Source organism: Lactuca saligna, chromosome 7 (assembly GCF_052625555.1).
Source record: "Lactuca saligna cultivar CGN05327 chromosome 7, ASM5262555v1, whole genome shotgun sequence".
In the NCBI taxonomy this organism is placed as follows: domain Eukaryota; kingdom Viridiplantae; phylum Streptophyta; class Magnoliopsida; order Asterales; family Asteraceae; genus Lactuca; species Lactuca saligna.
This window is the reverse complement of record NC_136423.1, coordinates 53681194-53704576: the sequence shown is the minus strand read 5'-3', so window position 1 is coordinate 53704576 and position 23383 is coordinate 53681194. Positions and strand designations below refer to the sequence as shown.

Genomic DNA, 23383 nt, shown 5'->3' with positions numbered 1-23383 from the left:
AAAGGATGCTTAGCCTTTTTCATGACCCCACATGAATTAATCTTCATTTGCTCAATTAAATGACCTCAAAGAATAATGCTTTCTTGTAACATCTCCTTTGTTGTAGAATCTCACGTCGTGAGATATTACATCCCACGTCGTGAATGTTGTCTATGGCTAAAGGTTACCATTTTAAGTTCTTAATCCATTAAGTCCTTGAACCCATTTCATCTAGAAGATAAAGGGGACTCCTAAGGTCCATAAAAATGTTTCCTTTATGGTCATGCATGCACTGTGCATCATCCAACCTCTTTCTAGGTCAAAAGTGAAGAAATGAGCTTCAATCTTTCATACATGCCTCAAATCAATACCATCTTTCAGATCTGAATAATATCATGGTCTAAGGACTCTTAGAATCCATACAATTGCTAACTTTATGGATTTACTTCACTCAAGCAAGCAATAACATGAATATGACGGACATAATAAGCAATAAAGTTGGAGCCTTTGATACTTACAAAGGTCTAAAAGCAGGAAAAGATGGTGATGATGATGATACTTTGCCCATCCTACCACTAGAGTACTTCTTTCTTCTTCTTCTCTTCTTCTTCAAGCTAAAAATGCACCAAAATCTTCATAAATGGATGAAAGAGGAGATAGGAGGCTAAAAATGGTGAAAGGGAGGCTAGGGTTTCTCTCAAGATGATCTAGACATGATGGAGGTTCATAAAATACCCTAAAAACATAGAACCAACCCTTATATATGTTGAAAACCCTAAAACTTTATAGGCTTAGGATGCACAGTTCTCATGTTGTGAGCCCCTAATGCTCACGTTGTGAGCACAATTAAAATCAACAATTTTATTTAATCGCTTCTCCCTTCGTGAGCTCCAATTGCTCAAGTCGTGAGCTCGGATTTCCCCAAAATCCTTGCTAACTTTGAACAGTCATAACTTCTTAATTTCAAATCCGTTTTCGACGATTTTTATATCCACAGAAAAGTATTGAAGAGATATACAATATCATCTAGCTATCTTGGACTAGAAACTTCTCGAACAAAAATCCGTATTTCATGCAAGAACCCGACCTATGACTTTTTCCTTTCTACCCTTCGATCTAAAACACAATTCAATGGTTAAATCTCTTAACCAACCTTACATCCTTCCACAAAGACTAAAATTTGCCTCCTTAAGGCTCAAAGCCTTACACAATCGAGTTCCGACTCACGACCCAGAAATGGCAGGAAACAGGATGTTACAATATTTGTCATGTTTTTCGTGTTTGTCGTGTTAAGTATGATTAAATATTAATTAAATAAACTAAGGTCCCGTTTGATAGTTCCTGACTTAGAAAGTGCTGACTGAGAAAGATCTGTCTGGGTAAGAAATCATGACTGAGTAAGAAACCATGTTGTTTGATTGCACATCTGAATATGTTGACTGATGGAAAATGACCATTTTACCCTGCTGCTTCATGTAGAAATATTTTTAGAAACGTATATTTATACCAAAATCATAAGTAGATTTAATTAGAACACTATATATATATATATATATATATATATATATATATATATATATATATATATATATATAATTAGGGCAACACATATTGGAACCAATGAAAACATGACAACACATCACTTTGGAATAACTACATAAATAATTTCCATACTAAATTGCTTATGAATAAAGAAATGAACACCTGTCACTTCATCATTGGTTCCAACCTATGTTACCCTAATTATTCATTTTCCATTGAACCTACTTATATATATATATATATATATATATATATATATATATATATATATATATATATATATATATATATATATATATATATATAGAGAGAGAGAGAGAGAGAGAGAGAGTTAGTTTCAAATGTTTTCAACAAATATTGTGTGCCTAAATGCACTAATGAGAATTCAAGAAATAATAAATAATTAAATAAATCTTTAAAGGGTATTTTGGACCTTTTGTACTTTTAATTAAGGAAATCATTTAATTGAAATCCTACAATTATGAAAATAAAGTAAATATATTTGACCTAATAACCTTATACAACATATCACATACACCTCCTCCAACGACGATCATCTGCATCGAACGATCAATCTGTTTCAACCTAGGGTTTGTGTTCCTCTTTGCGTCCTTTCGCCAATCGAAATAGCTCCTCCCCCTCCACAATCTTTACTTTCTAGCTTCCATTTTTGATGAATCGTTTCAATCAAATCAGGACTTCAGCGACATCAGGTGGGAACGATTTCCAGCAAGGATCGACGGAAGGAAAAGAAAGGTTGGAGGATAGATTGTTCGGAAAAGAGGTGGCGGTGTTGCATCCATGGCCAACAGGTGATCTTCTTCTTCATCTTATTTTGATTTGAATCCATGTAAATTTGGATGTTTGGGTTTTTCTGAAAAAATTTATAATAATGGATGGGATATAACTCATGGTTGTTTGGGGTTGTTTCTTGAATTCAAGAAACTGAATTGGTAAGACTATCACTAATTTTTTTTTGAAGAAATTGAAAAAGCACACCACATGTTTGATAAAATGCATAATTGATATTCTCTTAGTTTTGGCTAACTCAGGTGTGTGTGTGTGTGTTTCAACTGATCAAAATTTTCTTTTTTCCACCATTAACGTATGCGGTTAACAGTGTCTGTCACCTTTGCAGCTACATGTTTCAATGGGTCACATTTTCGTCCATTGATACCTTTGTTAGAAGCCATGCTAAAGGAACTTGGTGCTAGCCTGCATGATATGCTTAATTTGATCACAGGTAATTTCTTGAAACAACATTCTGTCATGGCCTCCATGTGTTCGATAAAATGCCTCAATGAAAAAATAGTTAAAAATCTTTAATGTTTTTACTTCAATTTGTTCCTTATTCTTTTCAGAAGTATATAACTCAATTTAGATTGGGTTGGATGCCATTTTCATAACAATAGGTTGATGCTAGTTCCTTATTCTGTCAGAATTTGCAGTTAAATACATTGAGCATATCGAGAAGAAACACAGGGAACCCGAAGAATGTTAGTTCCTTATTCTGTCAGAATAGGTTGATGCTAGTTCCTTATTTTGTTTGTTAGGTATATTCTTGATAATACAAATTCTTAAAGAATATTCTTGCAGAATAGTTTATTTTGTAAAAATATTATTTGTTGTATTCTGATAGAATTGTAGTTAATTATTTGTATGTTTAATGTGCAGGTTTTACAAGTGTATCACTACAAATTACTTGGCAATGAATTTCTGGTAGAAATGGCTTCAAGAATGGCTTGAAGACCTGATGGGAAAGGGTTGAAGAATGAATTAAAGAATGATCACACTCATTTTTTAAGAATGTTGTTATTTTTTAAGAATTATACTTGTTATTCTTTCAGAATGTTTGTTATTATTCAATGAATCACAATCATACAATGTAATTTTTTGATATATTATTAGTTCAAGAATAGATTTTGTGTATTCTTTCAGAATGTATTTACTAGTTTATGTTTGACATTCTGCCATTCTGACAGAATAAAATCGAAAAATACATTTATTGGTTTATGGTTGACATTCTATCATTCTGACAGAATAAAATCGGATTTTTAAATTTGAATTAATTTAAAATATTTAGATTTTTAAAAAATAAAGGAATTAATCATCCCTAAAAATCCGAAAATTTCCTTTTTTAATATAGGTTAATTGACTAAAATGCCCTTATGCTGAAATTTGTGTGATTATATGGTACATGCTATCCTATTCTACTACCATAGACCCTCAAATCATGACATTTGATTATATTCCATCTGATGATCCAGATCTGTGCATTCTGGCACACAATAGTTAGTAAAAACAAAATAACCTAACCCTATATATATATATATATATATATATATATATATATATATATATATATATATATTCAGTAGTTACATGCACAATATAACCACAAAGTTAAAATCTCATGAATTGAACTCACATTTTTTTAACCAAATAAAATAAAAAACCAAATCCCTAAAGCGTATCTAAGGTTCTTCCAATACTTAAGTTGTAGCTGAAAGAGCAAATAAGGTGGCGGTTAACCTATGTGCCTATGAATTGTAGCTGAAAGAGCAAATAAGGTGGCGGTTAACCTATGTGCCTATGTAATTCATATTATATTAATTTTTTGTGATTAGAATACATAGCAACAACATGGTTGGTTTGTTATAGCTTTGACATTTTACCTAGATGGCCATGGATCGATTCTTGCCACAGACGTGATTTTATTTTGCCACATTTATACATCTATCCCACATCGCCTATTGAATCAAACATTTGCTGTTCTCGTCAGTTATATAAAGAGAGACTACTGTATCCATTTTCATCCTCAATCTTTGAGAAGTCCCACAGCGCTTCTGGGATAAAATTTAAGCACTGCTCAGGCCTATATAAAGAGTTTCCTTAAAAATTAAACAACAATGATCATTCTCCTGGGTTGAACCACTCCGAGTTGGTCCTTGGGATGGACTAATAGAGGCTCTGAAAGAGAATGTGAAGGCACAGGGGTAAAGATGGAAATGTATCCCCATTTCCTCAGTCAGCTAGTTTCCCCCTTCTATCTGAATCAGACGTTTCTTACCGAGTTAGATGCCCGAAGTTGGATTATCAAACATGTTTTGTTGACCGAGTCAGCCAAAAACGTCTGACTAAACTCGGTCAGACGTTTATCAAACAAGACCTAATTGTTATTTTATGTTATCTTTGTCGTGTCATGTTGTGTTTGTTGTTTTTTTAATTGGTTCGTTTTCGTGTTAGTTAAAAAAAACACGGCATCATGTCGTGTTTGTGTTACATAAAATCTTGTTGTGTCGTGTCGTGTCAGACAAAAACACTACACGATGATCTGATTTGTCACCCCTATCGAAAACCATGAAATAATCAGCTTTCACTACCTTTCATTATATATATATATATATATATATATATTACAAATATTATACTCATTTCATAGAAAATTACAAACCATGAATTTAAGTATATATTTTGTTAATATTTTTTTAATAATAATAATAATAATAATAATAGTAATAATAATAAATAATTAAAATTTTGAAAAAGAAAAAAAGCCTTTAAATTTTTGTCTAATCAGGAGAGGAGAAAGAACGCAGGGAGTATACCCCTCACATTTAAACCGCACCCAGAATGTGATGTTAGTAAGTTCGGTTCCCGCTTCCTTTCACAAACATCGTAGTTATACCGTCCAGCCTAACAACGTAAAAGTTGATGATTGGATTTCTATATTAACATTAAAATAATGCTTTTAAACATTTACGACCTAAAAAAAAGTGATGGTCCGAAATCCAAATATTCCATACTTTGAAAAAAAAATGAAATGATGGTTCAGAATCCGAATGTCCCATGCTTTGAAATACAAAACGGTTGTTGAGAATGACATATTCCGGACAAAAACATCATTTTAAAAAAATCACAAATAAATTTGTTATTTCGATCAAATCTTTCATTTCTAGTGGTCATTTTTGTGAATACCCATTAAAATTTTAAATCTTCTTCATCTATTTATACAAACAAATTGATAGTTTATCCATTAAATTAAATGAATTAAAAATCTCATAACTCGATAATTGCCACCAAAATAATTTGATGATAGGAATGACACTTTAACGGTCTTATAATACTATAAACACGAACTAGCACTTTCATGAGAAACTGAAAAAGACAGTCACCCACCGTGGGGCTTTGGGGCAAGACAAAGAAATCCATAATCACTTCTTTTTAGGAAAATTAAAGTTATTAAAAAAAAAAAGAAAAAAAAAAGGCAATATTCGTGGATCAAAATTTACCCTTTTCTCTAATATCAATCTCATGTATATCACTACACAATAACAAAGAAAACAATAACCGATTTTTCAAAATGGTAAATCGGTGCAATGATACCTTTTATGTTATATTATTGAATTTGACCGTTAGAATAAGATCAAATTTCATAAAAACTATTTTAGTTTATTATTATTATTTTTTTGGTTTAACCGCATCACAAATATATTTTTCTGATAGAATAAAACATTTGAGATTTTTCATATATCTGATAAACTAAATCAGTGAGATTTTGATTTTTTTAAACAATGTTTATAACTTTTTGTTTCATAAAAAACATTTTAGTTTGGAATTTGTTCACTTTAACCATCTAAACTACTTTTTTTCTACATTAGAAGTTTGTATTTCAAAACAACATTAACCAATAATTCAAGAAAATGACCTAAGTTTGATAAATTAATGAATATATAAATAATTTTTACATTTTAGTATGTTCAACAATGGATATCTCTAGACAATAGAGTAGATTCATAAATACCAAAATTACCCCTTAACTTTCAAGAGGAACAGCAGACTCAAGCCTCACTCTATTTAATCGTACAGTTCCAAGAATGTACTCTGGAAGTTCTGCTTGTTCCTTACCCTGAAATTTATAAACAAAAGATTACGAATCACAAGTTTTCAATATAAAAGGGTAAAATCGTAATTTTGGTGTATGGGAAGCAACCGCTTTTATGACACGAATATTTCCAACGAAAGTTGAAAACTATCATTTTTTTTTTTTTCAAAAAGTACAGATTCTTATTGCTAATAAAATTTGGATCCACAAAACTCATATGTAGTGAAGGGTATTTTAGGTATTTAACAAAAGACCTCTATTAAGATAGCAAGATCAACCACGATGCTTGTCACATATCCAAGAACTATTCCCACGACACTCCTTGCAACCGATGAGGATCCAACATCCACATCAATCTGCAAAAACAAATTTACCAAATTGCCCTTATGCTGTTATGCATAGTCACGTTTCACAGCATAAAAAATGTCATTCGCAGTCAACAAGATTTTCCCAATTCATTGTTAGTAATAGTAAGACCTTTTTGTTTTAACTAATTCTCATCCACAAGATTTACGCTTTTTATCATAAGTGAAGGGTAATTTAGACATTTACCTCCAAAAAATTATCTTGTCTTAGATAGTTGCATGTTACAGCTTTCCCTAATAGACAAGCTTTTGATCCAACTGCACGTTTGACCATCCAATACCCCTGTTAAACAAAATCATCATTCAATATCATATTTTTTTTAAAAAAAAACTAGTCAAAAATGAAAAAAGATAAAAATAAATACATCGACAATGCTTGGAATCAATTTGAATCTTGAATCACGAAAAGTGTTTGTTCCATTAATAAATCTTTCCAGCAAAGAGTCTTTGGCTATTGGCCTATCAGCAGCAAAGTAGAGAACTAAGCTGTAATTCGGTTTCGCTGGCACCTGAAAAGAAAAACCAGGGTTTTCACTATTAGCGAAAAGTCTTAAATGCCCTGAAGGGTGGATAAATAATCTTAGATCGAAAGTGTTTCCAAGGGAGGGCAACATGGTAATTTTACATCATACGAGATGTGTTTATACTTCAGTTAAAGCTTAACTCATACTTGCAAGTTCATGACCAAAACAAATGGAAGTTTTTTCCCGGCATCCGACTGTAACAAGAAAATGGAAACTATATTAGGTTTCGAGTTGTATTTTTACCATTTTACCCTTTTACCCTTTCTATATATGGAAAGATACCTGGACAAGGCATTTAGGATGCAAAGCAACCTTGCCTACTGGATTCTCAACTTTAAACCAATCAACTGCTATGAGTCTCAAAAGGGGATTTCCTCCAGCTACCTGAAATAGATTTAACAAAAATGTGAAATTACATATCTACCCTTAACATGACAAGACTAATGAGATGTAAAGTTTGACCTTAGCATTATTTTGCAAGTATGTCTTTCCTCTTATCATAAACCCTTTCCCATTTGGAGATGTCCAACAATTTGTATCACTCTCACTCTTTCCTTCGGACATGGATCCAGGAAGCTGAATAGGATCAACTGTAATTGGGGATGAAAGTGGATCTAATTCACCATCAGCACATGGATCTGATCAAATTAAAGGAAACGATTATATTATTATATATAAGTAGGCGTAATCTATAGATTTTCTATTAGTTAGAGACCATTTTTGTAATTTTTTAAACATGTGGACTGTTTCTGTAAAAAAAATAATGCATAAGGACCTTTAATGTAAAGTACATAGACAATTTTTGCAATTTATTTTCTACACAGGGACTAAATCTGCCAACTTACGAAAGTCTTAAATACATGGACCGTTTTTGTAAGAAAAATCTACACAAGGACTTTTTTTGTAAATTACAAGGACAATTTTTGTAATTTATTTTGTACATAAGACCAAAATTATCAACATACAAAAGTATTGTGGTCAAAATGAACATTACACACAAAGGACCAAAGGTGCTAATTTTCTAAACTTATTGTTAAGGTCATTTGTGGTTAAAGTGTAAAATAAGAAACTTTTGTTTGTGGCCAAAGTATGTAAAGACAAAAGTATACTATTCATAAGCCAATTGGTTTTAACATAATTTATTTGGATAAGATTAAAATTTAATCTAAAAAAAATGATCCGAAATGAAAATTGGCACCTGGGACCCTATTTGGATTCGAGAAGGAAGCTGTCTGCAACATAATACTCGATCCCTTGTAAAATTAAAAAAAAAAAAAAAATGAATTAGTCAAATATTGAATGAGTACGTTTTTGTAGAAATTGAAGGAAAAAAAAAAAAAAAAAGAAACCTTGGTGTCAAGTGGAGCATCATCATAATCACTATCATCATCATCATCATCATCTGATGAGTAAGCGGAAATCGCATCATAAAATTGATCAGCAATTTCATCTTCTTCATATTCACTATTGGGTGACGAAACATCATTTTGTGAAACTATGGTAGATGATGATGATGATGATGATTCATGTTTGCGTTCTTCGTCAGGCTTTGCATTGGGTACATACTTTGTGTCAAGGTACGCCTTTAAACCTGAAAGACACATAACACAAAATTAATTAATTCAAGCTAAAATCAATTATCAATGAAAATTTCGCTTGTATATAATTATAAGTTGTTGAGATTATTGATATGAGAAATTAAAAAAATACTAACCCGATGCTTGGTTCAATAATGCATAGGGAATTGTCTTTTCAAACTTTGAAGATTGATTATTCTTCCATTTCGACCAGCTTTTAGAATGTACTTCTAACATATGTGTTACGAGACATCTACCACCATTTGAAGGCACATTTGTGCTTAAGTTCTTGATTTCCCATGTTGATGCTGATGAAAATTTCAAAATCCATTAATAATAAAAACCGAATTCACCTTTGTAAAATGGTAGATAGATATGATATAAAGTTTCTTTTTGTCAATTTCTGTGAAATAATAAAGTAATAATAATAATAACAATAATAAAAATAAGTTTCTTACGGCTGACTTTTGTTCGACGATATCCTGATCGTGGAGGTTTCTTTTTATGTGCTGCAGGGAAGTGTAAGATTGCTGCAACATAAGTTTAAAACTCAGTGATTAGAGAATATTGCATTTATAATTTTATGTATCTTTTTTTATAAATTTGCTGGTATTTATATTTTTTCTTCGATGTCCTCAAATAATTTTTTTATAATCATTTACTTTTTACTTACCATAAAAAGTAAAGAAAATTGTACTTACTGTATGCTCCATCTTGATCACGAAACCATTGCCTCGAGAAGATGAAATCACGCCTACATTTCCACCTACAAGAATACACCCGAGTTGATGCTAATAATATATAATGGCAAAGTATGTTGATGTAAAAAAATATAATGAATTTATAACATCCGCACTTAATTTTTTTTTTATTAAGCATGGCTTGATTGTTACCGATTATATGTAAAAAGATCAATGAAATTGTATTACATATATGACTTTAAATATCTAGATCATTGTTGAAATCGAAGCAGTTGATACATTTTGTACATTTTGTTTATTATTAGAATGTGGTTTTTATTTGGATTTGCAAGACACTTATAGACGGAATTTAGTTTGTGTTTTCAAATTGGATCAATTTGTAAATTTTCAATTAGACATGGGCTATTTTTCTAATTTTTTTAAACATATGGACGAAATAGTATACCATTTAAACACATAGACCATTTCTATAAAATAATACGTAGGGATCTTGATTTACAGAGAGAGTTTTTGAAATTTATTTCTACACAAGGACCAAATCTGCAAATATACGGAAGTATTATGGCTAAAGTCTAAAACCAAAGCGTAAAAAAAAATGCACATGGACATTTTCTATAAATTAAAAGGATAACTTTTGCAATTTATTTACCACCAACATATGAAATTATTATGACCAAAGTCTAAAATCCAAAAGTTTACTATTCATATGCTAGTTGCTTTTGATAATATATATAATATTTTAGTTTGTCTTTGAATTCAAATGTTATGTGGACTGGTTCTTAAATGTGTTGCGACAAGTTATATATATATGTCTAACACTCTAACTTCATATAAAATAAAAGTGTACCTATTTATATGTCTAGGATCATAAGATCCATAAACAACATCAGAATTTGCACTTATAGAATCTACTAACTCCAAATCACTTGTCAATGCATCCCACCTACATATATACATAAAATCAGAATTCCATGTAACAAAGGCAAACCTAAATAAATCTTGAATACAAAGTAACATTCAAAAAATAAATTATTTAGCATACTCATATCTTTGATGTCGATGAAGGCTCAATATCACCTCAAAGGCAGAATCTGAACTCACATCCATAATACCAACAGCCTTCACTAGGACACCTTTATTACCCTAAAAACATATCCATAAGGTTTAGTATTTAGGATTTAGGGTTTAAGGTTTAGGGTTTAGCCACCTTATAAATAGATGCATCCTCAAAGATTCTGACACCTGAAATCCAACATATGATCAATTAAGATTTCCCATATTTGAAATTTTTGTAAATCCAATATTCAAGAGACTCTAGGGTACCACGGAGTGTGCGAACACATTTCCATTCATGCCCTTCGATGACATCAGCAGCATCGGCATCACAGAACTCAACATTCTTATTACTTCCACTCAAGCTTAATGATCTACGAACAAGTGACTCGCCTATAAAAAAAATGAAGAATGAAAAAATAATTTTTTTATTATGTAAGGGGTAATGATGTCATTTTCTAAAAATCATACCGCGTTTTATACTTATGAGCCTCTTTAGACCACTAGCGTATCGCTTTACCCTATTGCGATGACCCTGTCGTTCAAGATCAATCCTTTACAAAATAAATAAAATAGTGAGACATTAAAAAATATATGGAAGAGAATAAAATGGAAATAATTATATAAAAATGAAATGTGTGTTTTTAACATACTCGTTCTCCTTGCTTAATTTGTTTCTTGTATTAGAGGTTTGAGAAAGCTCTAATTCGGCCTATTAAATAACAAAATATGAAATGATTTTATTATATTGAAATATTTGTAGTAAATTTGGCAATTATATTTACCTGTTTCTTTGCTTGTTCTAATGCTTCCATCCATTTTCGGGTTTCATCAGCTGTAGCACAACCAATCTTGCAAAAACATTATGAAACAAATTGGTTATTATCACGTTGTACTTTTTAAAATCTACCCAATTATAGCCTTCTACTTTTTTTTTTCTTATTAACATTTAACTCTATAATTGTATTCTTCTAAGTTAGAAAGTGTAAATGTAACTTACTTCTCCTTTTTTCTCCTCATCTAGTCGATTGGAGAACTTCAGAACATAAAGATCCTGAAAATATGAAATTTAAAGTAACAAGTCAATTCAACTGATAACTTGAATTACAATTTACTACTATAGATAAGAGAAATTAATAAAAAAAAAACGAGGTCAAATTATTAGCAAATAAGGAACATGGTTTAAGGTGCTTACACCATCATTGACCTTACGACATCCTAGCTCCTCCAACTTAAGTGTGTGGCCAACAACACCCCTTCGTATTGGTTTCTGCATGAACATGCTAACATGAATATAGATTCTTTACTAACTATGATTTAATCCTTTTATGGGTTTTATTCGTTGCAAAAAAAGTGAAACCCTAACGCAAATATAATGCAAATATGTTGTTTTCGAAATTCGAACCCTAGACAATGGCTACAATGTGTGTATATAATCAGGATATGTAAGGAAACGAATGAAAATGGGGTGAAAAGAATTATAGAATACGAGATTGTGTAAAAACATACAGTGCCTGAATGTTCATGAGGATCGCGCTTATACATCATGACGTATTTTCCCTTAATGTGTAGAAATCGACGATTACAAGATTCGCGTTTGATGGAATTGGTGCCCAGATGATAAACCCATCCGGAGTGTTCAAACTTGGAGCGACTACTACCAACATTCTTCTCCTCCGGTCCACTATCTCCGCCACTTCCCGACGATCCACCACCTCCTTCGCTCGTCCCCATTTCTTCCGCCAAAAATTTGGGGCGTATTTTCAGATCCTAGAATCCGAAAGTATGACAGAGAAAGAGACTGTGTAAACTTTGTACCCGACGTGTATGGTGGTTGTTGTTGTTCATGAAATCCACCGATTCCCATGGCGGAGGGAAGAAAAGTATGGATTTTTATGGACCGTTGGAAGTTAGTGCATTACAATGGCGGAGAATAGTGGTATATCAATGAACGGGGTAACCGCTGTCTCCGGTTTAGTCATAAAACCGGTTTGCATTGGGCAAATTTATATTTGACAAAATTATATAAATTGTCCTTGAGCTTTACGAAATATCACAACTTTAGTCCCTATTAATTTGTTTGATAAGAATGGTCACTATGGTTTCTAAAACTTACAAGGTTGGTGCTAGATCATATTAAATGATCTTTTTATCCTTTTTTATTTGGGAGAATTTCATTTATATCATTGGAAACTTTAAATATTACATATATATCATTGCAAACTTTAATCCTAATTAAATTGGTTTAATGCTAATTTTTAATTTGGGAAGGGTATTTTAGTACAATCGCATGGAATTTTGATTACTAAATAAGTTTTTTCATATCAAATTAATTTAAATCTAATTAAATTATGAGTTAGGATATATACGTGAGTTTTATAGTTTGAAATGGATATATATGTAATTTAAAAATTTGTAAGGACATAGATGTAATATTTAAAGTTTCTAAGGATATCTACGAAATTTTCCCTTTATTTGGTTCTTTTGGATTTTTCTTATATAATTTCACTTAGTTTTAATTAAAAAAAAATGAATGTCAAATTGGGTCCACCAAACCCATTTCTCTCCCAACCTTTACCATCTTTCCGTTTTTCTCTCTTCTCACTATCTCTTTTCTTTCTTTCTGGATCAAAGGACAATCATGCAAGTATCGTCAATGCATGATGTTTCCCCGTTATCTATTGACGACAAACCTTCCTTACAACATCATCGATGAACCAACACACACCCTACTACTCACCAAAAGTCACAACATCATCCATTGATTTCCAGCAAAACTTACCAGTTGTATACTTTCGATCAAAATCATTAAGATACCCAAAAACAGTGAAGTTTTGATTTCTTCTTCCCCGTTTTTTCCTTTGGAGTTCAGTTCCGATTTCCACTTCCCTATCTCTTAGAGAAAATCTAATTTCAGTTCCGATTTTAACAGCAAGGCGATGGTGTTATCCTCTGGAAAATATGAAGGGCAACTATCATCTAAGAATTCCAAAACCCTTCCCGGTGAGCGATGAATCAAGCGGTGACAACTGGGTTTAGTTGGTCTTCGTCTATTGCATGATAGGTTTCATCGATGGCATAGGTGGTGCTGGTTTATGAAATTTTAGGTTGGTTAATAACCTTTGGAGAAGAGAACGAGACGAGGGAGGATTAGGGTCTTTGGAAGTTTCATCGTATAGAGTTGGAAAGAAAAGTTATGTAGGTTGATGTGGTGCGATAGGAGAGAGAGAGAGAGAGAGAGAGAGAGATAGAGAGAGAGAGAGAGAGAGAGAGAGATGAGGGAGAGGAAGGATAGCCAACAAAGGTTGAAGGGTAGCGGTTGTTGGCGGTTTAGATAAGTTAGATTCAGATGGGGTTATAAGCAAGAAGGGAAGAAGGGTGGTCGGTAGGTAAGAATGAAAGAAAGAAACGTGAGGTAAGAGATGATGAACAATGTTAGGGTTGTTATGTATTTTCTTTTTCTTTATAAATAGATGTTGTTAAAAGAAAAGATAAAATAAATTAAATAGGGAAAAAATGTCATGTCATGTAGCTCAAGGACCAACCACGTAAGATTTAGAAACCGTAATAACCAATCATGCGAGTTGTAGAAACCATGACGACCATTGTAACAATTGGTGAAAATAGGTCAAGGTTCGTCGGTCAAACCACCGTGAACACAACTGTAATAGGACCTATTGTAGGCTACTTTATGTTATGAATACAAAATATCTATTCATTTTGAGAAGCAACCTAAAAATTTACTGATTTCTCTTAAAATAGAAACTGAAACGACACATTGAGGTAATTGCACACCTCATTAGAAAATTTCGAGAACATTTTGAACTCAGACATATGTATACGATTGATTTCATTTTTATAATATTTTTATCTCGAAGTTAAACCAATTTCGTGAAAACTATCAAATAGTACCCATTTAAACAACTTTAAACAACTTTAAGTGTTGTTTTAACATAGTTTTGAGTATCTAAATTGAATTCCGTTTACGTTTTTAGATTCACCATGTTAAAGACTATCAACACGCATGCTCATAATATTTTTACGAAGTCGATATGTATAGTACATAAATCTAGATAACGGGTAATAATTACATCACACAAATTGCACATGCATGTGGATGGTTTATGTACATGGAAACTTCTAAATTTCCATAAAATCTAACCTAGTACTACTAGATCATGCAATAAAATATTTCGTAGACTTACAATCCATCAAAAGATCACAAATGTCACTTTCTATGTCTCATTCTCAATCTCAATCTTACATTATCCATTCTAATTCTTTCTAGTATACATTATCCATTCTAATTCTTTCTAGTACCATGCATACCTGTGTGTATATGTAACGCCCGTAGATCCGGGCTAATCACTTTAGAGACAATGAGTGTCAAAAATGACTTTTTGATAGAACATTATTTAGAATAAATAATCTTAACCAAGTTATAGTATATGTCACAAAGGTTCTGTACATATAAAGAACGCCGAAATCTGAATTATAACGAAGAAGTTATGACCCGTCGAAGTTTTACGGCAAAACCGGCGCGATACCTGGAATCGTAAAAAAGTGAATTTAGGAAAAAATACTTTCTAGCCTTAGCGATCTAGAAAAAAGTCGTAGTATATGTTAAACTGAGAGCGTGCATAAAAAGAACGTCCAAATCTGACTTCATATGAGGAAGTTATGATTTTTCTAAGATTTAGCATAGCAGTGCACAACCCGAAATTCGAATTTTAGATCGGTCGATTTTCAGCCAAAATAATCTAAATGAGAAATGAAGATATCGTTAATAGGAGTTAAATGATAAAAAGACAGATGAAAACGGAGCTCGTATGGGAAAGATATGGACGAAGCTTAGTCTCTACTCTTCGAGCGCGACGAATTCGATACAGTTTTGTAATTACGAGATAGAATGAGAATTAGCCAACGGTGTCTAAATGAATGTTGTATTACACATAAATACCAACATGTGGATATAAATAACGTCAAAAACGAAGCTCGTATGAGAAAGATATGGACGAAGCTTAGTCTCTACTTTTCGAGCGCGACGAATTCGAATACAGTTTTGTAAATCTGAGATACAATGAGAATTAGCCGACGGGGTCTAAATGAAAGTTGTAGTACTCGTAAATACCAATGCGTGGATATAAATAATGTAGAAATGGAGCTCGTACGCGGAAGATACGGACGAAGCTTAGAGACTACTCTACGATAAAATCCTTATAAATAAATGATGAATCCTTCATGTTTTCTTCACACCATAACCTTTCTTTCTCTCTCTAACTTCTCTCTAGCCTCCTTAAACCCCTCCCAAGTCTAGGGAACCTCCCTAGCACGAGAAGGAAGCCCCGGAGCTCCCGACGGCTCCGAGAAGAAAAGCTTTCGGCTCGGAAACGCTGCTCTAGCGAAGCCCGATTTTTTAATAAAAACTCGCTGTAAGTGAGCTACGCCTACACTATTTCTAATATAGATTTTATTTAAATATAGTAACGTTATCAGGACCTTATAATAGTAATAATAGCTAGACTATTAACTAGTCTCGGCGAATAATAGACTAAACTCTAGTGGTAATAATACTAGGTTTCGTCGAATGAAATTATTTTTAAGAAGCGAAGCGCTGTCTGAGTTTGAAATCATCACTTTAACAAGTGAGTGCATAGTTACTTTCATCTTACACATAGATATGCAATATTTTATATAAATTATATGCCATGTGTGCATATTATCTGGATACTTGCTGTCTATGCTGAATGAATGATTTTATACATGTTTTAAATGATTTAAACTATATATTTATTTTATATCTACAAATATGTTGGGATAAAACATGGGTAGATGAAATAATTGATGTGTGATGAAATAAAATGATGAGAGATAGGTGATGATAATTAGGTGAGGATAGATAGGTGATGATGAATCGGTGATGTAGGATGACAAATACTATAACCTTGTTCGGCAATTTGGAGATGTAGTCATCTACCAGAGTATAGATGACGACCACAGACTAAGTCAAATAAGTCAACAAGTCAAATCGGTCAACTCAATTAACCCTTGTGTATTAGGGTTTACATCGTGTTTAATTTTATACAACAGACTATCTTTATGAAAAGTATCACTTTGAGTCTACACGTGTTCAGAAAAAAAATCTAAACCCTAATCAGTATATCTGATGGAACAACACAATAAAACATTAATATGTGCCCTTCGGGGGTGTATAACACTCAAAATGGGATGTAACTAAGTCTACGGTCTTTGAACTACGAAGAAGAACATTAATAAAGGCCCCCGACAAAGTCTTTCCCAAATCTCTCCATGTATGTGAAATCTCTTGTAAATCTCTCCAAGTAAGTGAAATCTCTCCCAAATCTCTCCAAGAATATGAAATCTCTCCCAAATCTCTCTAAGTATGTGAAAGCTGTCCCAAATCTCTCCAAGAATATGAAATCTCACTAAGTATATGAAATCTCTCCAAGTACCTTCTTAGTCCGGAATGCCTTATGAGGAACCCTGAACCTCTTGATAAGGAACCCTGAACCTCTTGATGAGGAACCCTGAACCTCTTGTCCGGAAACCTTCTTAGTCTGGAATGCCTTATGAGGAACCCTAAACATCTTGATGAGGAACCCTCTTGGTCCAGAACCCTCTTACTCCGAAACCCTCTTAGTACAGAACCGGACAATCTTGCATCCTCTCTCAGCTTTGGAACTCCTTCGCTCTGGAAAGTAGCTCCGGAATGCTTCACTTCGGACCGGATCACATGCGATAGGAAGGCTTTGCTGGACAACCTCGCATCTCGGAAGAACAAGTCTCGCTTCGAAGATTCAAGCCGGCTTCGGAACCCTCCGATCCGGACCTTCGAAATTGAGCAGATGGCTTCGGAATGCCCCAATTGACTCCGAATTTTTGCTAAGAAGCTCCGGAACTCCCCTAAGCACTCCGGAACCCTCACAGGTTCGCACCCTTCTCCCGATTTTTGATCCTTTTCGTGTTTTAAGATCGTTTTACATGATTTTAATGTGGGATTTTCATCCAAACTCATATTTTGACATATAAGACCCTAAATAGTAATAATTTAAACACCTTTTGAGAGAAATCTTTGTCTAAGAATAATATCTATTGGATAAGATTTTTAGGTGGAGTGTCGACTTTTCCTTAAAGTTATGACACAAGAAACCTCTCATACCCACTCCATGTCAATACTCATGCTTTATGTCACCAATTCCATCATCCCTAGTCTCTTCCTTGTTCCCTCACACCCTTTTTCCATCAAGCTATATTGATCAAAGATCTGGGAAAAATCCTTATCACTTCTCCCACCGTACTCACTCTTCACTAAATAGGAAACTCATTTCTCTCTCACTTTCTCTCTCTAAACTCCAGATTTCAAGGTTGTTCTTGAGTATTTCCTCTAGTTTTGGTAAGTATCTTCATACTACATTTGAATACTCTTTACTTCTTCACTCAAATCATGAATCTCTTACATAAATATTGTCATATTTGTGCCTAGAATCTTCGAACCTTCAAGCATCTCCCAAGTGTTCTTGACTTGGAAACCTTTCTCTTCAGCATTCATCTAAGGAAATCACTCAAGGTGAGTTCATACCCCTACATTTTTATGTTTTCTTTATGTTTTAGGGGGGGGGGGGAATACAAGTTAATACACCAAAAACTTAACTAAATTCGAACGACAACTTTCATCAGAAAAGTTGAGTCCTATTCACAGACTATTTTGACCAACTTAGACTTTATATATTTCAAAAATGTTTAACATGAAAATATTTTAGGTTCATACCTTTAAAATTATTATTTCCACATCTCCATACGATTTTTCTACAATTTATGGGGATTTTTACAAATCTGCCTATCATTTCAGAAACGAATTCGGACCAATCTATGAATATGATCATTTTCACATAGGTTAGGGACTTCTAAAAATCATAATAATTTTTTTAATAAACTAGACACATTTTATAAACTCTCAGAGTTTATGGATTCAGTTTTCGACTTCGCGTGATTTTTTTATGATTCTTCTAAAACAGTGCAGAAAGGTTAAAAACTAGTTAACAGCTTACAACTTTCATAACACTTTGTAACATGTTGAGCAAAGTGCATAACAACAAGTTTCTAAACGTGGAATGTATTTCTTGTTAGTTTATCCATTATAAATAGAAATTAGTCATTCATGATAAGGTTTTTCATTCATTCTGAACACATATAATAAACTATAATAGGTATAGTTATGGATTCTACAATAAAAAGCATACTACATGAAAGAGGTTTTACTCTCAAATCAAACGGGTTTTTCATATACTACATGTTAAACTATAGTAGTAATACTTTATGGAGTTCATATCATGAATTTATTTCATAAAAGGTGATTTCACTTCCACCACGGAAGAGGTTTTATACTCAAACTATATGTAAACTTGTTAACGTAAGTTTTGACACAATCCTTCCATTGTACTCTTAGAGCACGGGTTAAAATTCCTGTAAGTTATAACCAAAGTCTCTTGCAGGGAGAGCATGATAACTGTGTATAGATCTATATTGGGGTGACACCCCACACCTCGCTGCTGGCTACAGTCAGACCTGCAGGTCTACGAGTGACAAGAGTCATAGGATCTTAATGTCTGGAAAACATTGTTGCAGGTTAATTCTCGTTGTAGTATGGTTATAACGACTCACATAGGGAGTTAACAATCTTTCAAGTTTACAGGGAAAATTCTACTTTTAAAAAAGGGTTTTTATCTATTTAAAACTACAAGCACGTTATAAGTGCAAAACACACACATACTATCGGTCTTGGGATTTAAGGCTACATAACTTTTTATAAGGAAAATATTGAATTTTCTTTGGAAACACATCACTATTATAAACATTATAAGTTCAAAACTCACACATACTCTCGGTCTTAGGATTTAAGGCTACATAACTTTTTATAAGGAAAAGAAAGGATTTTCTTGAAGCATACGTTACCATTACAAACAAAGGTTTTCAAAATCTACATCCAAAAGCTTATGAACTCACCAACTTAATTGTTGACACTCTTTCAAAACTACTTGTATTCTCAGGAAATCAGTGGTACAGGAAATCAACAGCTTTTGAGGATGGGACGTTAAATCGTCAAACACTTCATTTTGTCATCATAGTGTAATTGATTTGAAACATGTAAACACATATGTTGGTGTAACTTTTTCGATTATATTTATGATGGTTGTATTTACTTTGAGCACTATTATACTCGTTTTTGTGATACTATACATGAAGTCCTCCACCTCCGAACGTTTCCGCCATCCTTGGTTTGGGGGTGTGACAGATTGGTATCAGAGTATTGTTTATAGTGAACTAAGTATATCAAACCACATAAGATATACAAACTATAAATGAATTAGGACTAAAGTCTCTGATTTAAACAGTTTCAATTAACTATACTTTTTAGAAATAAATAGTTTCTTGTTAAAAGTATAAGTACATACATACATATTGGTATAGTGTCATATCTAGGACAATACAAAAGTAAAATGATGAGTTAGACACTACGAGTAGGCATTGGGATATTTATCCGAGGTGTGATTGATATATGCCGGGGAATGGTCGTAGTGAGCAACAAACCTAAAAACTTCTCATACAAGAAAAATCGTTAAGAACCAAACATAACATTTAAAATACTATAGGAGTATTTTGTGGTACTGTAACTTATGTGAAAACTAAACAGATTCTTTCTAGTAGATCTACAATCACTAAGTGGATGCGCTAAAGTTATATAGAACTTAGATATCATAGAATTAGAATCTATGATCATTGCTTTACTTCCTGTTCCTTGTTTGGTTGTGCTTTTGGAGTATGATCACTTATTCGACGGTCTATCATATCTTTTGTTATATGTAACTGGTATGCATCATGTCATTATAGAAACAACTGAGGGTCAAACCCCTACAATTATTTCTAGGAATATGATTATTATATGCCTCTTACCTCACCCCTATTCTCGCACGGATATCATGGCAAGATTTTACTTACCAGGAGACCTCTACTTTCCGAACCCGGAGAGTTATTGGGCAATTGGGAAAAGAGTTAGAAGTGGAGCAAGTGGTCGGTAACTCTTCTTACATAGTTAGGACTCTTGTGAATTGTTTCGACTACGTCGAACCTGTGCCCCGTTAGGCAACATTGATCGAGGGGTGGAGTCGCCATCAGCAATAGCAATCACCATTTGGAGACCAACGAGGTTGCAATTGTTGGATTAGTGTCTAAGTCCATAACTATTTTGGTATGTACTTGACCCGATTATGAGCATGGTCCTTTTGGGTTGCCTTCACCATAGCAATATGTAGGATGATTTAAGGAGAAAAAGGTTTAAATATGATTTATTAATATATTATGAGAATAATATATTAAAGGAGAAATCGTATTGTTTAATTAATATTAGTCAAGAATTAGTTAAGAAATAATTTTGTGACTAAAAGAGATTAATTAAATATAGGGGACTGGACTGTAATTATTGGATAATTGAGTTATTGGGCTAAGGAATGCTAAAGGAATAAGGGGTGAACGAAATTATGATGGAAGCCCATCATATTTTCGTCCATAGCCTTGTCCAGAAGGTTCCATGGGCTGCTTAGAGTTCAAGCTGTCCATTAGGGTTTTGACTGAAACCCTAGCAGCCCACACTAGTATATAAAGGACCCCTTAGGCCCCAAAAACGTGGACAACTGATTCTCTAGGGGTTCTAGTCGTTTTTGGGCAGCCTCTCTTCTTCTCCTCTTCATCCAAGTTGTATATGGTGTTTGTGACTCCATTAGAGGTGCAACACTTGAGGCACTAAGCTTTTGAAGCCAATCCAAGCAAGGAATTGATTGTTATTGCTATATAACAATCAAAGGTAATTCTGTAAACCCTAATTCAGTTTATAATATGTTAGATCTAAGTTTATTAGTCTTGGATTCCCAAATCTAAGTTTATAATATGACAGAAACCTTCCATTATAAGTATAATGAAGTACAAAGCAACTAAATGCTTTTTCAAATTCCCAAATCATAGTTACTTTAGGCTAAATGTGAAATTGTATGCTAACCCATGGAATTACACTTCGTACCCTTGTCAAACGTTAGTGGAGCGTGTGTGGTTAACCGGCACACTAATTTGGGGATGACATTGGTGGCGAAGGGTGGCTCGATGCTTATCATAGATCAATGGAGTGTGTGTGGCTAACCGGCACATTGATTAGGTGATTATAGCATTGGGTGCACCACGTGATTCGTATGGTTATTCACACCTTGTTTGTGATCCTCAGCATCCCAGTCACAAATAGTAGGGTATAATCGAGATTAAACATGCCATTGAAAAGTTCAATGAATCTTAAAAGATCTAGGAGTTTCAATTCATTTAAAACTTAAACTTCTTTTCGTTTTTCATGGTGGAAATTGGTAAATCGTCATTTACCTACCTTCAAATATTCTGCAACTAGATTAAGGCATCCCTCTTCTAGGTTTTAGAGTATTGTGTTGGATCCTAGCTTGATGTTTCATTTGGGTGTTGCATCAAGAATTCTAATCAACTTAACTTGAATTTTCTCCCGTTTTGTAGATGTCTACATCTTACAATGGTCTTCCCAAATCCTTTGGAACAAGCATTCCAAATGAAGATGACGTTCCGAGATACGATCAAGGAAATGAGAGTCATGCTTCACTTCCTCCACCTCCTCCAATTATTCTCCCTGACCCACAAGTTCAAAGGCTTGAAAAGTTCAAGCTCACTCAATCCCTTTTGGCGAGTAAACACGAAGATGGGAAACCTGTGTGTGCACACGTCTTATAGATGAAGTCACACATTGATAGGTTAAGCATGTTGGTGTCGAGATTTCAAGCGAGTTGGCTGTTGACTGGGTTCTTCAGTCACTTCTTGAATCATATAGTGAGTTCGTTAGAGAGTACTATTTGATGGACCACGACGTGACCCTAATTGATCTCACCTATTTTCTTATAGCTGCTGAATCAGCAATGATTTGGCGTGCTGGTCAAGCAAATTTGTCTAGTGAATCAAACTCCCAAACTTCAATGGACACTGGCAACATTGGAAGTCCAGAAAGAACCAATTCTGTGATTGTCCGATGTGTTGTGCTAAAGGAGTCCATCTGCTTTTATTGCCAAGAGAAGGGGCATTGGAGACGAAGCTGCCCTAACTACCTGAAAGATCTAAGAGTTGGGAGAGTCAGGATGTATGGCTCTACTTCAAGTAAAATCCATTATCTAACTCTTTTGAGTTCCTATTCTAGATTCTTAATACATGATGTGCTAAGATTACATTTTGATGTTTTGTAGGATCGAAGAAAAGAGAGGAAGCTTGAGAAAAGAAGTGAGCTGAATCTAATCATGAAAAAGTGGACTTCGATCGCATTACTTGAAGAATGGATTCTTGAGCTACTACTTGGAGTTAGAATAGATTATTAAGAAATATGTAATAAAATAGTTTTTCAATTGAATTACATTGTAAGGACAAATTTTTTCCGCAATAAAATGAATTTTGATTTTATCTTATTTATTTATCCTTGCGATGGCATGTATGAAAAATTGATGTTTATTAGCAATAATGGATTTGATTCTTAATTGTATTATTTGTGGAAGTGTCAAGAGTTTACCAAGTAAGGAGAGTTTCTCATCACCCAAGTTTTAATTGGACAGAAATTTGGAATCATGCAATGTGTATTGTATGATGAATGAAAAACTTTCACATTTGGGAAACTTAGACTAATTCTTTGACA

The 23383-nt window shown here is 33.4% G+C and overlaps 1 protein-coding gene across 1 annotated transcript; it reads right to left on the bottom strand.

The window, feature by feature from the left end:
- Positions 1 to 6274: 6274 nt before the first annotated feature.
- On the bottom strand, positions 6275 to 12394 carry LOC145005156 (protein ENHANCED DISEASE RESISTANCE 2-like). Its single transcript, XM_078964207.1, has 22 exons — positions 12136 to 12394; positions 11822 to 11896; positions 11627 to 11680; positions 11412 to 11477; positions 11280 to 11338; positions 11098 to 11180; positions 10897 to 11019; positions 10781 to 10815; positions 10616 to 10716; positions 10421 to 10516; positions 9574 to 9638; positions 9331 to 9402; positions 9010 to 9180; positions 8645 to 8886; positions 8494 to 8548; positions 7758 to 7933; positions 7578 to 7679; positions 7442 to 7489; positions 7137 to 7280; positions 6959 to 7054; positions 6661 to 6762; positions 6275 to 6430 (listed from the first exon to the last, which is right to left on the bottom strand). The coding sequence occupies exons 1-22, from the start codon at positions 12358 to 12360 to the stop codon at positions 6338 to 6340; spliced, it is 2283 nt and encodes a 760-aa protein (XP_078820333.1). The 5' UTR covers positions 12361 to 12394; the 3' UTR covers positions 6275 to 6337.
- Positions 12395 to 23383: the final 10989 nt, after the last annotated feature.